General features: G+C 47.6%; 1 protein-coding gene across 1 annotated transcript in view; it reads right to left on the bottom strand.

The window, feature by feature from the left end:
- Window positions 1-13,595, bottom strand: part of LOC126162412 (transcriptional regulator ERG homolog) — a 310,063-nt gene that overhangs the window by 100,668 nt on the left and 195,800 nt on the right. The window contains exons 4-5 of the mRNA XM_049918914.1: window positions 6,531-6,578; window positions 71-260 (exon numbers count right to left, since the gene is read on the bottom strand). Coding sequence (XP_049774871.1) covers window positions 71-260; window positions 6,531-6,578 — 238 coding nt within the window. The remainder of the gene's footprint in view (window positions 1-70; window positions 261-6,530; window positions 6,579-13,595) is intronic.

Genomic DNA, 13,595 nt, shown 5'->3' on the forward strand with positions numbered 1-13,595 from the left:
AAACAAGAAAAACAACAGCAACAATGACAATAAACAAGCAGAAGAAGAAAGGCTGGGTGCGGGTGCTGACCTGAGCGCGCGGCTCAGCTTGTCGTAGTTCATGTTGGGCTTGCTCTTGCGCTCGCCCCAGCGGCGCGCCACCTCGTCCGGGTCGGTGAGCTTGAACTCGCCGTTGGTGCCCTCCCACGTGATGCAGTTGGCGTTGCTCGAGTCGGACAGCAGCTCCAGCAGGAATTGCCACAGCTGGATCTGCCCGGAGCCTGCAACAGCGGCGAGCGCTCAAAGCTGCCGTCCACTGCCGCCACCTACTCGACTGTAAATTTATGGACAAACTGATACGCAAGTAAAAGAAAAGCTCAAGTCGAGGACTTCTGATTTCGCATAACCTAAGCCTCTGTAATTTTTTTCCATTCATTCCTACTTTTTCGCCATTTCCTAATTTCTTAATTTATTGCTATTTCAAGCAGATCTACACTGTTGAATCCTAAGTGCAGGTACTTAAAAATTAAGGTGCGCTGTATTCTAATGCAGGATTGTTCAAATTAAAATAACGAACTTATTTTGAGAAAGGAAAATGCCAATACAACATAATGAGTACAATAAAACTATATGAAATGAAATTAGTATTAAACCACCGCAAACTACAATACAGAGAGTGAACCTCTTCTATATACTACTATTTTATTTCTATGCTTTTATCGTTTCGGGACTGTTTCGCAAAGACTTCGAGTTTCTTGTCGCTCATTGTAACTTAAATAACTCCTGCTATATCTTGTCCACATTGTCTCCGGTACTACAACCGTCTTCATAAGTATGGGTTGGCGCAATTCTGATGCTGAATGCTACATATTATTTATAAAGCACTAAACAAATAAATACGTATTGTTGACATTTAAATACAAGTTGACAAGTGTCTATGGCAGCACATTGGCAAAGGAAGTTCCAGAGTTATGTTTTCGTGTAGTTGTGCCGTAGCTCTGGTCCTATAACAAAATTATATCATATTCGCTTTCAACCAGGCGCTATGTTAACAGAAAATATTAAAGAATTATTTGTCGTGAAAGAAGCAGACTGTTTTTCTCATATTTTCTGCCTTGAATTTAGTTTATTTGTGCTGTATATATGCAGACTGAAGCGATGAATGAAAATTTATACCAAGACCGGGATTTAACCCGGCTCCCTCGCACAGTATAGAGATGCACCAACCTCTACGCCTCCCTGACACAGAGGCTTTGTTACCCTTGCGTGCCTATCTCCTCAAACTGAATTCCCATTCATTCCTCAGCCCACTTGGCATTCCTCCTAAACTCGGACAGCACTACAGAGGCTCTCCAAGTATATTGGAATAGTACCTCAGTATCGAACGAAACGGGAAACCCTGCCTGAAACCCACGCATAGGTGCTACAATCAAATGAAACTATATGGTCCCAGATACCCTTCCAAGTCTCAAACATCTATGACTGATATATGCAGACTGAAGTCATGAACAAGGAATTGTATCAAGGCCAGGATTCGAACCAAAGTCTCCTGCTCACTAAGCAGATGTGCTAACCACTACGCCAGCCTGACACAGATGCTTCGCACAAGTGTACGGACTACCCTAACACACCTTCCTCCTGAATCCAAACATCCATTCACGCCTCAGCCCATTTGGTCTCAGAATCTGGAATGTGGAGTGAGCCAGAGGGACAAAGCGGATTACGACCATTGTCAGCAGGCGTGTGGATGACAATACACATACGAAATGATTACACTTTCATCTCTGACAGACCAATATTTATTGTGCTGTATGGCCATAAAACGTACGTGTTAGTGCAGCGTCGTTCCCATGGTTCTGAAAACAAGCACCCAGACATCGCGCCATGGAATTGTCTCGGATGTAGTCCCGAAAACATGCTGCTTGCATCTGAGCCCGCAGTTTCCACAGATTGTTGGGTACAGGTGGAGTCCTGATGGAATCATCCGTGGCACTCTACACATTCTTTATCAGGGAGAGATCGGGCGATGTTAACCATGAGAGAGTATCCGCAGCTGCAAAGCGCGCTCCAGTGGTGACAGTGGTATGTGGTCGAGAACTGTCCTGCTGAAATAGCGGATAAGTGTGGACATTCACGAACATTCAGAGTCAGTGGTTTCAGGACATCCTCAGCGTACCGTGTAGCTGTCGCGGAGCGTGTTAGAAACACTAATGGTGCATGGACACCACAGCATATCGCCCCCTACACTATAACACTAGGATAACGGGACGTGTGATGGAAATCCACAAACCGCTCCTCGTGTCGCCATCCATTGCGCCCCCAGACAGGGACCTGCCTCCAAGGCAAAAGCGGGACTCGTCACCAAAGGTGGCCCGTTGCCGGTCTACTGAGTACCATGTCCGCCGTTGCGAGTCAGGCTCTACCCAGCATGTCTGTGAGTGAGGCGTCGTAACGGTGTGCCCTGCGATATCCAACAGCTCGCCAATGGTACTAGCACTTACGAGATGTTGCACTGAAGGTGCGACATCCCATTGAGTAGCCCCTGCCATTACCGTTGGATATGTTTGCACGTGGCAGGCAGTCCGTCAATTCTCTCTCCTTGTGGTGTGTGTGTGTGTGTGTGTGTGTGTGTGTGTCAGACGTCCAGCTCCTTCATGTCATGCACGCACGTCTTCCTTGTGTCTATTTACACCAACAACAGACGTTGGTGGTGTCTGTGCGACCAGCGTAGTGCGCGATACGACAATAGGTCCACCCAGCCTCCCACAACCCCACGATGCGGCCCTCCCGGGCGTCATCTACACTCCTGGAAATGGAAAAAAGAACACATTGACACCGGTGTGTCAGACCCACCATACTTGCTCCGGACACTGCGAGAGGGCTGTACAAGCAATGATCACACGCACGGCACAGCGGACTCACCAGGAACCGCGGTGTTGGCCGTCGAATGGCGCTAGCTGCGCAGCATTTGTGCACCGCCGCCGTCAGTGTCAGCCAGTTTGCCGTGACATACGGAGCTCCATCGCAGTCTTTAACACTGGTAGCATGCCGCGACAGCGTGGACGTGAACCGTATGTGCAGTTGACGGACTTTGAGCGAGGGCGTATAGTGGGCATGCGGGAGGCCGGGTGGACGTACCGCCGAATTGCTCAACACGTGGGGCGTGAGGTCTCCACAGTACATCGATGTTGTCGCCAGTGGCCGGCGGAAGGTGCACGTGCCCGTCGACCTGGGACCGGACCGCAGCGACGCACGGATGCACGCCAAGACCGTAGGATCCTACGCAGTGCCGTAGGGGACCGCACCGCCACTTCCCAGCAAATTAGGGACACTGTTGCTCCTGGGGTATCGGCGAGGACCATTCGCAACCGTCTCCATGAAGCTGGGCTACGGTCCCGCACACCGTTAGGCCGTCTTCCGCTCACGCCCCAACATCGTGCAGCCCGCCTCCAGTGGTGTCGCGACAGGCGTGAATGGAGGGACGAATGGAGACGTGTCGTCTTCAGCGATGAGAGTCGCTTCTGCCTTGGTGCCAATGATGGTCGTATGCGTGTTTGGCGCCGTCCAGGAGAGCGCCACAATCAGGACTGCATACGACCGAGGCACACAGGGCCAACACCCGGCATCATGGTGTGGGGAGCGATCTCCTACACTGGCCGTACACCACTGGTGATCGTCGAGGGGACACTGAATAGTGCACGGTACATCCAAACCGTCATCGAACCCATCGTTCTACCATTCCTAGACCGGCAAGGGAACTTGCTGTTCCAACAGGACAATGCACGTCCGCATGTATCCCGTGCCACCCAACGTGCTCTAGAAGGTGTAAGTCAACTACCCTGGCCAGCAAGATCTCCGGATCTGTCCCCCATTGAGCGTCCAGCACGAACGCTGGTCCAACTGAGGCGCCAGGTGGAAATGGCATGGCAAGCCGTTCCACAGGACTACATCCAGCATCTCTACGATCGTCTCCATGGGAGAATAGCAGCCTGCATTGCTGCGAAAGGTGGATATACACTGTACTAGTGCCGACATTGTGCATGCTCTATTGCCTGTGTCTATGTGCCTGTGGTTCTGTCAGTGTGATCATGTGATGTATCTGACCCCAGGAATGTGTCAATAAAGTTTCCCCTTCCTGGGACAATGAATTCACGGTGTTCTTATTTCAATTTCCATGAGTGTAGCTGGACAACCTATTGTTAAAGATGTCGCCTGGTTATGAAGCACATTCAGGTGTGGCTATTATTGATATCCACTGCCGTACTGGCTGACCTGCCGTTTGAGGCCGTGTTACAAAAACTGATGGGCACATCACGGCCCCACTCCATGAGTACACAACCGTCCGTGCGAAAGTAATCATTGTCATAGTTGATGGTGTGTAAAATACGCACCCAGTTTCTACTGGATCAGTTTGGTGCTTCTGGGTTGAGCTTTTTCTCATGAATACCAGTGTAATTTTGACATTCTGTTGTAGGACGTAACATAATATTTTGTTGTCTCTTTTAGCTTACGTTAAAGATTTTAGAGCACCTTTGTTTTGGCAACTTCTTGTCAGTTATAACGTGCTGCATTCAACCTGTGGAGTCTGTCCTCATTTCTTTGTGACTAATGATACATAAATAAATTGCCATTTAAAAATCACCCGAACATTTGCAAAATATTTTTTTTTTAATCTTTGAAGCCTGGCCAACCGCACTGACAAATAGGTAATACAGAAGTTAGCGGTACACGTTAACAAACGACGGTCTTAGCGCAAGAGCGATCGGCGTTCTCATCGTACGACGAGAGTGTTTCACAGTACCTGCGCTTCCACTGTTCCGTTAACTCCTTAGGTGAGGCACGCTATGGGTCACCTTAGGCCAAAACAGAAGAAGATAAAACTCGCGATGAATCGGGAAGGGAAGCAGTTAACAACTTCTATTGCATGCTCCTTATATCATAAACCTGCTATGGAATCTCTTGTGGGCAACGAAAGGGCTTGAGAACAGATGTGGTGCAGCGCCTTTCCGAATCTCTGCGAGATTCATGGCAGATATGTGAGCTGCCGTCGATTCCTCCCCACGCGACATCAGCGCGGGCGGGCACACTCATCGATGTCTCCACAGTCAGACGCCCCCGCAGTAAGGGGACGGTCGGTCAGGCTTCGGCGAGGACAATGGCTTCACGGGACCGGCAAAGAGGCTGTTGCTAAGCTAATGGACGGCGCGCCGGGGGCCGACAAAGCGACGCCCAGGCCAATGACTTTTTTCCCAACTTTTCCCTCCGCAACCCTCGCTTTCCGGCGACCCCTCGGGGCGGGCCCGGCGCCCTCCCCTCCTGTCACGTTACTGTTTGACGCTATGATGGAGTGTAAAATAGCAGAAATGATTGATCTTTTACGTGGGCACAAATTCTTACTAGTCCCATCTACTCGCTACCCAAAAGGCGTGCCTGGAATACGTTCGCCACTGTTTGCTGGTATTTCTGTCCCTCAGTTTCTTCAGAGCCCCTCAAAAAATCGACATTTCCTAAACACCCTACAAAAGTTTTGCCTTTTATGGTGCTAATTATTTCGACGTAGAGTGCTACAAACGGAAAACTTTTGTCGGAACACGAAAGGAAAATTCGCTATGCATCCGTAAGGATAATTGTGTTTGAAGATTATGCCTTACATATAGCTCCTTCTTCGCATACGCTTGCCCGTTGGTTCCAATTTTCTCGCTTTCACCTTTTGAGCTGTGGCAGCGGCCGACGTTTTCAGTCTTGTTCCCTTCGCCGACACGGGTATATCTGACTTTCATCTTCACAAGGAAAAGTCACAAACTGACAGATTCAATTACGTCGTTGGTCATGAAAATATCACAGAATTCTGAGACAGGAAGGTTACCAGACGTGTTTTGCACAGCTACCAGTAAGTGATTTTTCGGTCTGTACTTGTAGCATTGCACCATTTTGTTGAATCACTCTTTGTAAAGTTTAGAAACTTGTGCAGCATACATGCAGAAAACGAATACATCATTGAATCGTAATGATTCAAAATCATTCTCATTGTGATGTCTTCGTGCCTGAAAAAGTGGAACCCAGGTACCGCGTGAGACGAAACTACACAGTAATGTGTCACCTTGCAGCTCTGTAGAGGGCGTTAATAAACTCCATTGCGGTTGCTCATTATCGTAACGAAAATTTTGCCCGTTCTCCTAACATGAAAATGAGTTCCTTAACGCCCACGACTATTCCAGAAATCATTCCCTGCGTTTGTAATAATAATTATCTGTTGACAGAATGCTCAGTATTACCGGTGAACGTTGGTTGTCAGTTCTTGTACGACCTTCGGCTTCTACTGATAGAAGTTCATTCTAATACCCAAAACGTGGAAGAGGTGGGTGTGTCTCATGGCAGATGCTTGCTTAAAAATTTGACACTGTGCCTTGGGCACAATATTTTGCTGATTACATGCACTTATGGGTCGTAGAACCTAACTCACGCACCTTGTACGCTTCGCAAAATTTTCATTCCTTACATCTGCATGAAGAGATAGGACTGATAGTTGTGTTAACATTAGATTGGCTTACCTGAACTGGCGAGGCGGCTGCTTGTAGGCCCGAACATCTGATACGGGTCTGCAAAAGAAGGAGACAGTAGCTATTAGTGCCTCATTAGAGTTAAATATGATACGTGATAAAGTTCAGGGAATTTGAGAAAATTTTTACCTTGATAAGTTAAATTTTCCTCATTAAGTTGTTCATAGCGAAAATTTAAAATTGTGTACCACCACTGAGACTCGAACTCTGACCTCTGCCTTTAACAGGCAGTGATGTTCTCTCTTTGAATGGCAGCACATGTAAGCCCCTCACAGACCTGCCTCCACAAAGCTCTGTTTCGGGCAGGGTAACTTGCTCGCTCCAAGCTCATTCTGGTCAGGCTCTTAATTTAGTCTATCCACCGCAGTGGTGAGCATGCGTCATTTAGGTCTTCAGTCGCCGACTTTTCCTCTATGATTGTTCTTTCCATTGCCTCTTGCCTTCTGACAATGTGACCACAATATTTTAACTGATTTTGGTAGACAAGAGTCGCTGTCTTGTTCTGACCTCGGGGCCGACTCATTGGTTCGACTTGCTGTCGATGGTGTTCGAAGTAATCTTCTACAGGACGAAATTTCCAGAGCATCAGTCCTGCAACTATCCGCTTTCTTCATCGTCCAAGTTTCTGCTGCATAGGTCACGTACAGAAGATTAGAGTTCGGACGAGGGTGAACTTTGTTTTGGCAGGGATTGGTGAGTCCTTCCAGATGCGAGGAAGTTTTTCTGTAGAATTTGTCGCAATCGAAATTCGCCTATGTATCTCAAGCTTGCAATCTCCAGCATCAGAAAATCTTGTGATGTAAGGTCTGTTGTCATTATGGCGATCTGCAATTATCACTTTGGTCTTTGTGTAGTTGATTTCAAGACCGTATTCTCTGTTTTGTTCGGTAAACTTTCGCATGATGGTTTCCAGTTGAAGCTAGTCTGTTGCAATTTTAGAGTCATCTGCATACCTAAGATGTTAATTTTTTTGCCAACTACAACGATGCTGTCATACCAGTCCTCGAGATCCACCCCGACGACGTTTTCATTAAATGCACTGAACAATACTGGAGACGAATGCAACCTTGTCTCACGCTAGCATTGGTAGAAAAGATGTCTCTTCAGAATGAGATATTCACTCTGCAGCGGAGTGTGCGATGATATGAAACTTCCTAGCAGATTAAAACTGTGTGCCAGACCGAGGCTCGAACTCGAGACCTTTGCCTTTCGCGGGCAAGTGCTCTATCAGCTGAGCTACCCAAGCACGACTCACTCCCCGTCCTCACAGCTTTACTTCCGCCGACGAAGTGACGAAGCGACGAAGCGTCATTAACCAACAGTGGTAACGTAAACCGGCGTAATATGCTATATTGGGCAACGGAAAATCCACGATGGCTGCGACAAGTGGAACATCAGCGACCTTGACGGGTTAATGTATGGTGCGGCATTACGGGAGGAAGGATAATTGGCCACCATTTTATCGATGGCAATCTAAATGGTGCAATGTATTCTGATTTCCTGCGTAATGGTCTACCGATGTTACTACAAGATGTTTCACTGCATGACAGAATGGCGATGTACTTCCTACGTGATGGATGTCCGGCACATAGCTCACATGCGGTTGAAGCGGTATTGAGTAGCATATTTCATGACAGATGGATTGGTCGTCGAAGCACCATACCATGGCCCGCACATTCACCGGATCTGACGTCCCCGGATTTCTTTCTGTGGGGAAAGTTGAAGGATATTTGCTATCGTGATCCACCGACAACGCCTGACAACCTGCGTTAGCGCATTGTCAGTGCATGTGCGAACATTACCGGAAGGCGAACTACTTGCTGTTGAGAGGAATGCCGTTACACGTATTGCCAAATGCATTGAGGTTGACGGACACCATTTTGAGCATTTATTGCATTAATGTGGTATTTAAGATAATCACGCTGTAACAGCATGCGTTCTCAGAAATTATAAGTTCACATTGGAAAAACCGAAATAAAATGTTCAAACGTACCTAATTTCTGTATTTTAATTTAAAAAGCCTACCTGTTACCAACTGTTTGTCTAAAATTGTGAGCCATATACACTCCTGGAAATTGAAATAAGAACACCGTGAATTCATTGTCCCAGGAAGGGGAAACTTTATTGACACATTCCTGGGGTCAGATACGTCACATGATCACACTGACAGAACCACAGGCACATAAACACAGGCAACAGAGCATGCACAATGTCGGCACTAGTACAGTGTATATCCACCTTTCGCAGCAATGCAGGCTGCTATTCTCCCATGGAGACGATCGTAGAGATGCTGGATGTAGTCCTGTGGAACGGCTTGCCATGCCATTTCCACCTGGCGCCTCAGTTGGACCAGCGTTCGTGCTGGACGTGCAGACCGCGTGAGACGACGCTTCATCCAGTCCCAAACATGCTCAATGGGGGACAGATCCGGAGATCTTGCTGGCCAGGGTAGTTGACTTACACCTTCTAGAGCACGTTGGGTGGCACGGGATACATGCGGACGTGCATTGTCCTGTTGGAACAGCAAGTTCCCTTGCCGGTCTAGGAATGGTAGAACGATGGGTTCGATGACGGTTTGGATGTACCGTGCACTATTCAGTGTCCCCTCGACGATCACCAGTGGTGTACGGCCAGTGTAGGAGATCGCTCCCCACACCATGATGCCGGGTGTTGGCCCTGTGTGCCTCGGTCGTATGCAGTCCTGATTGTGGCGCTCACCTGCACGGCGCCAAACACGCATACGACCATCATTGGCACCAAGGCAGAAGCGACTCTCATCGCTGAAGACGACACGTCTCCATTCGTCCCTCCATTCACGCCTGTCGCGACACCACTGGAGGCGGGCTGCACGATGTTGGGGCGTGAGCGGAAGACGGCCTAATGGTGTGCGGGACCGTAGCCCAGCTTCATGGAGACGGTTGCGAATGGTCCTCGCCGATACCCCAGGAGCATCAGTGTCCCTAATTTGCTGGGTAGTGGCGGTGCGGTCCCCTACGGCACTGCGTAGGATCCTACGGTCTTGGCGTGCATCCGTGCGTCGCTGCGGTCCGGTCCCAGGTCGACGGGCACGTGCACCTTCCGCCGACCACTGGCGACAACATCGATGTACTGTGGAGACCTCACGCCCCACGTGTTGAGCAATTCGGCGGTACGTCCACCCGGCCTCCCGCATGCCCACTATACGTCCGTCAACTGCACATACGATTCACGTCCACGCAGTCGCGGCATGCTACCAGTGTTAAAGACTGCGATGGAGCTCCGTATGCCACGGCAAACTGGCTGACACTGACGGCGGCGGTGCACAAATGCTGCGCAGCTAGCGCCATTGGACGGCCAACACCGTGGTTCCTGGTGTGTCCGCTGTGCCGTGCGTGTGATCATTGCTTGTACAGCCCTCACGCAGTGTCCGGAGCAAGTATGGTGGGTCTGACACACCGGTGTCAATGTGTTCTTTTTTCCATTTCCAGGAGTGTATTTGTGACTATTACAGCTTCATCTATCACAAAGCGATAAAAGTGGTCCAACTAAAACATTCATATTTCTTTACGTACTACACGAATATGTAATAAAAAAATGGGGGTTCCTATTTTCTAAAAAAACGCAGTTGATATCCGTTTGACCTATGGCAGTGCGATCTAGCGGGCCAACCATAGCGCCATCTGGTTTCTCCCTTCAAGCCAGACATGTTTCGTTCCTTGTAGTTTTTTCGTTTGACGCTTATTTCGTGAGATATTTGGCCCGGTCACGATCAATGGACCACTCTGTATACGAAGCAGTTATTGTGGTTTTGACGGCTGAATAAACATTTCTAACTCAGTGATTACGTGTGTGTGTGTGAAAGTGTAAGTGGGTGTCCGGCGGCTGGCGGCCCACGTGCGTGGAGCTCACATGTGGTTGCGGCGAGCGGGCGGGCGGAAGGCGGGCGACAGCCAGTGTCTCCCCACGTCAGACGCACGCGTCGTCGGCAAACACGCAGAGTGCCGCCTCCGTATGCTAAGCGAGCCAACAGCGGCAGGGCTGCGAGCGTCACGTCCCGTCACTCGACACGCGGAGACGCGGCCTCCGAAAAATACTCCAGCCTTCTGCTTTCCAGCTTTCCAGACAAGTGAACTGGAGCTTCGTTGAAGTTCTTTATTTTGTAACGTCTTTCAGTTATCACGGCAGGACACAAACTTTCTCTGAACCGACCTTTCCACACAAAGATGGTCCTGTGCTAGTGTTCGTCGCTCTAACAATGGATAAACACTATGTGTACATACGCTGGTCTTACGGCAGAGAAACGTTTAGCGTAACTGTGAGAGTGATCCAGCGGGGTACCGACAAAAAAGTAATCTGCGATGAGACAAAAAATAAATAATCAGGAATGCTGTTAGCGCTGCATTGGAAAAAACGTTAATCAGTTACAATTTTGCACTTTAAAAATGTATCACCGAGTGTTTAAATTCACACAAGTGCGTCACATTTCCAAAATTATATAAGTTTGTCTTTGTGGTGTCACCGCCAGACACCACACTTGCTAGGTGGTAGCCTTTAAATCGGCCGCGGTCCGTTAGTATACGTAGGACCCGCGTGTCGCCACTATCAGTGATTGCAGACCGAGCGGTGCCACACGGCAGATCTAGTCTAGAGAGACTCCCTAGCACTCGCCCAAGTTGTACAGCCGACTTTGCTAGCGATGGTTCACTGACTACATACGCTCTCATTTGCAGAGACGACAGTTTAGCATAGCCTTCTGCTACGTCACTTGCTACGACCTAGCAAGCAGCCATATTCTTCAAGAATGTATTCTGAACTGATAATATTGTGAATCATGTACCGTCAAGAGCGACGTTCATCATTAATGGATTAAAGTTAAGCATAAAACTAATTACGTCCGCTTTCTGAATTCTAATTCCTTGTCATGTCAGTACAGTTCTTCCTTCCTCATGCCAGCCTGCGTGAGCTAAAACGCGTGCATTTCGGTCTCCTCTAGTAACACGGTGTTGGCTCTTCTGCCAACACAACAGTCTTCATAAACATTTAGACACTGATCAGCCAAAACATTACGACAATCTCATTAATGGCTTGTTGGTCCACCTCTGGAGCGCAGCACAGTAGCGATTGTGCTTGGCATGGATTCCAGAAGTACTTGGTACATGACCGGAAGTAACTGACATATGTCTATACACGTATCACGCGATTTCTCGGAAATACGCCCGGTCGTTTCTTGGCACCTAGCTGGCGTCTGATTGCGCCAGATAAGTATCCTCGGGTTCAAATTAGGAGAATTTTATGGTCAATATGTCAACATCAGTTCACTATCATGCAACTCAAAGTACTGTAGTACGATTCTGGCATTGTGGCAAGCACAGTTATTCTGCTGGAAGATGTAATGCCTCCCGGGGAAGACAGCAAGCATGAAGACCAGCGTGGTCCGCAACAGTCTTCACGTTATCTACCTCAGCTCTCATGGAAGCCCATGAGAACGTCTCGTGGAGCGGTACGTGTTTGGAGCATTGGTTCGTCTGGATGACGGAGTAACAGGACTCGATCATCGACGTGGTGTAACAAGAAAGGTGTATAAGTGTAACGTAAGTGAAAGAAAGCATAATCAGTTTTGTGACCGTAGAGTTCTAAAATAATATAATAGAGCATAATAGCCACAATCTTTTTGATATCTACGTTTATTTGCATGGCAATCTTCCACAGCACCTATTAAAATCAGTTTATTATTGGTTTCTCGTCTTGAGCTTATTGCAATTTAATTAATTCTCTTTAATTAAATTGCAGTAAGCTCAAAACGGAAAACCAATAATAACTGATTTTGACAGCTGCTGGGAAGATGGCAATGCAAACAAACGTACCCGCTACGGTCGCAGGTTCGAATCCTACCTCGGGCATGGATGTGTGTGATATCCTTAGGTTAGGTAGGTTTAAGTAGTTCTACGTTCCAGGGTACTGATGACCTCAGCTGTTAAGTCCCATAGTGCTCAGAGCCATTTGAACCATTTTTGAAACAAAAGTATTATGGACACCTTGTCATGCATTTCCAAATGGCTTCTGCGTGAAGTTTGGAGGGATATATCTCAATCTTCATGGTGCAATTCTCTTTAATTGCAGTAAGCTCAAGGCGAAAACCAATAGTAACTAATTTTTATTTCTACTTTTTTTTTCATCAGTCTTGAAACTATCTATCTACGCTAGAGGAGTTGAACATGTAACAGGCACATGGGAGCGCTGAATGGGAATGTACTTTCATTTCCATTCGTCATTTCGTGACCGCCATACTGACGGCTGGCGAGATTCTAAGTATGCAAATCTTTGGTCGGCACGCTTCGACAGCTAGAGATGACATTCAGTTTAGTTACGATTATTGAATTTGTCAGATGGAATGTGCGCATAGGCGGAATATTGTCAGTACGTATTTATACGAATTTTAGAGCTTCAGTGTTGTACGCTATATGATCAAAAGCATTCGGCCACCACTATGTAAAGCCAAATCGGTACCATCAGTGGTGGACCTGCCTGTACAAAAAGAGGCGGGAATTATAATGTTGGCAGGAGAAAAGCAGTAAGAGTTGAACAGTTCGGTAAGGAAAACTCATCGACTTCGAATGTGGATTGGTCATTGGAGGTCACCGAGTAACACCTCCATCAGGGACATTTCAACCTAAAATTTTGTACATGGCTGCACGTTCAGAGACCGTGAATAGTTACAACTGAAAGAAAAACAAACTATTTTTAACAAATTAACCGGGTTTCAACACTGCTAGGCGTGTCTTCCTCAGAATTTAAATAAAAGACTGGTCTACACTACTGGCCATTAAAATTGCTACACCAAGAAGAAATGCATATGATAAACGGGTGCTCATTCGACAAATATATGATACTAGAACTGACATGTGATTACATTTTCACGCAATTTGGGTGCATAGATCCTGAGAAATCAGTACCCAGAACAACTACCTCTGGCCGTAATAACGGCTTTCATACGCCTGGGCATTGAGTCAAACAGAGCTTGGATGGCGTGTACAGGTAAGCTTCCCATGCAGCTTCAACACGATACCATAGTTCATC

Source organism: Schistocerca cancellata, chromosome 1, assembly GCF_023864275.1.
Source record: "Schistocerca cancellata isolate TAMUIC-IGC-003103 chromosome 1, iqSchCanc2.1, whole genome shotgun sequence".
Classification (NCBI taxonomy): domain Eukaryota; kingdom Metazoa; phylum Arthropoda; class Insecta; order Orthoptera; family Acrididae; genus Schistocerca; species Schistocerca cancellata.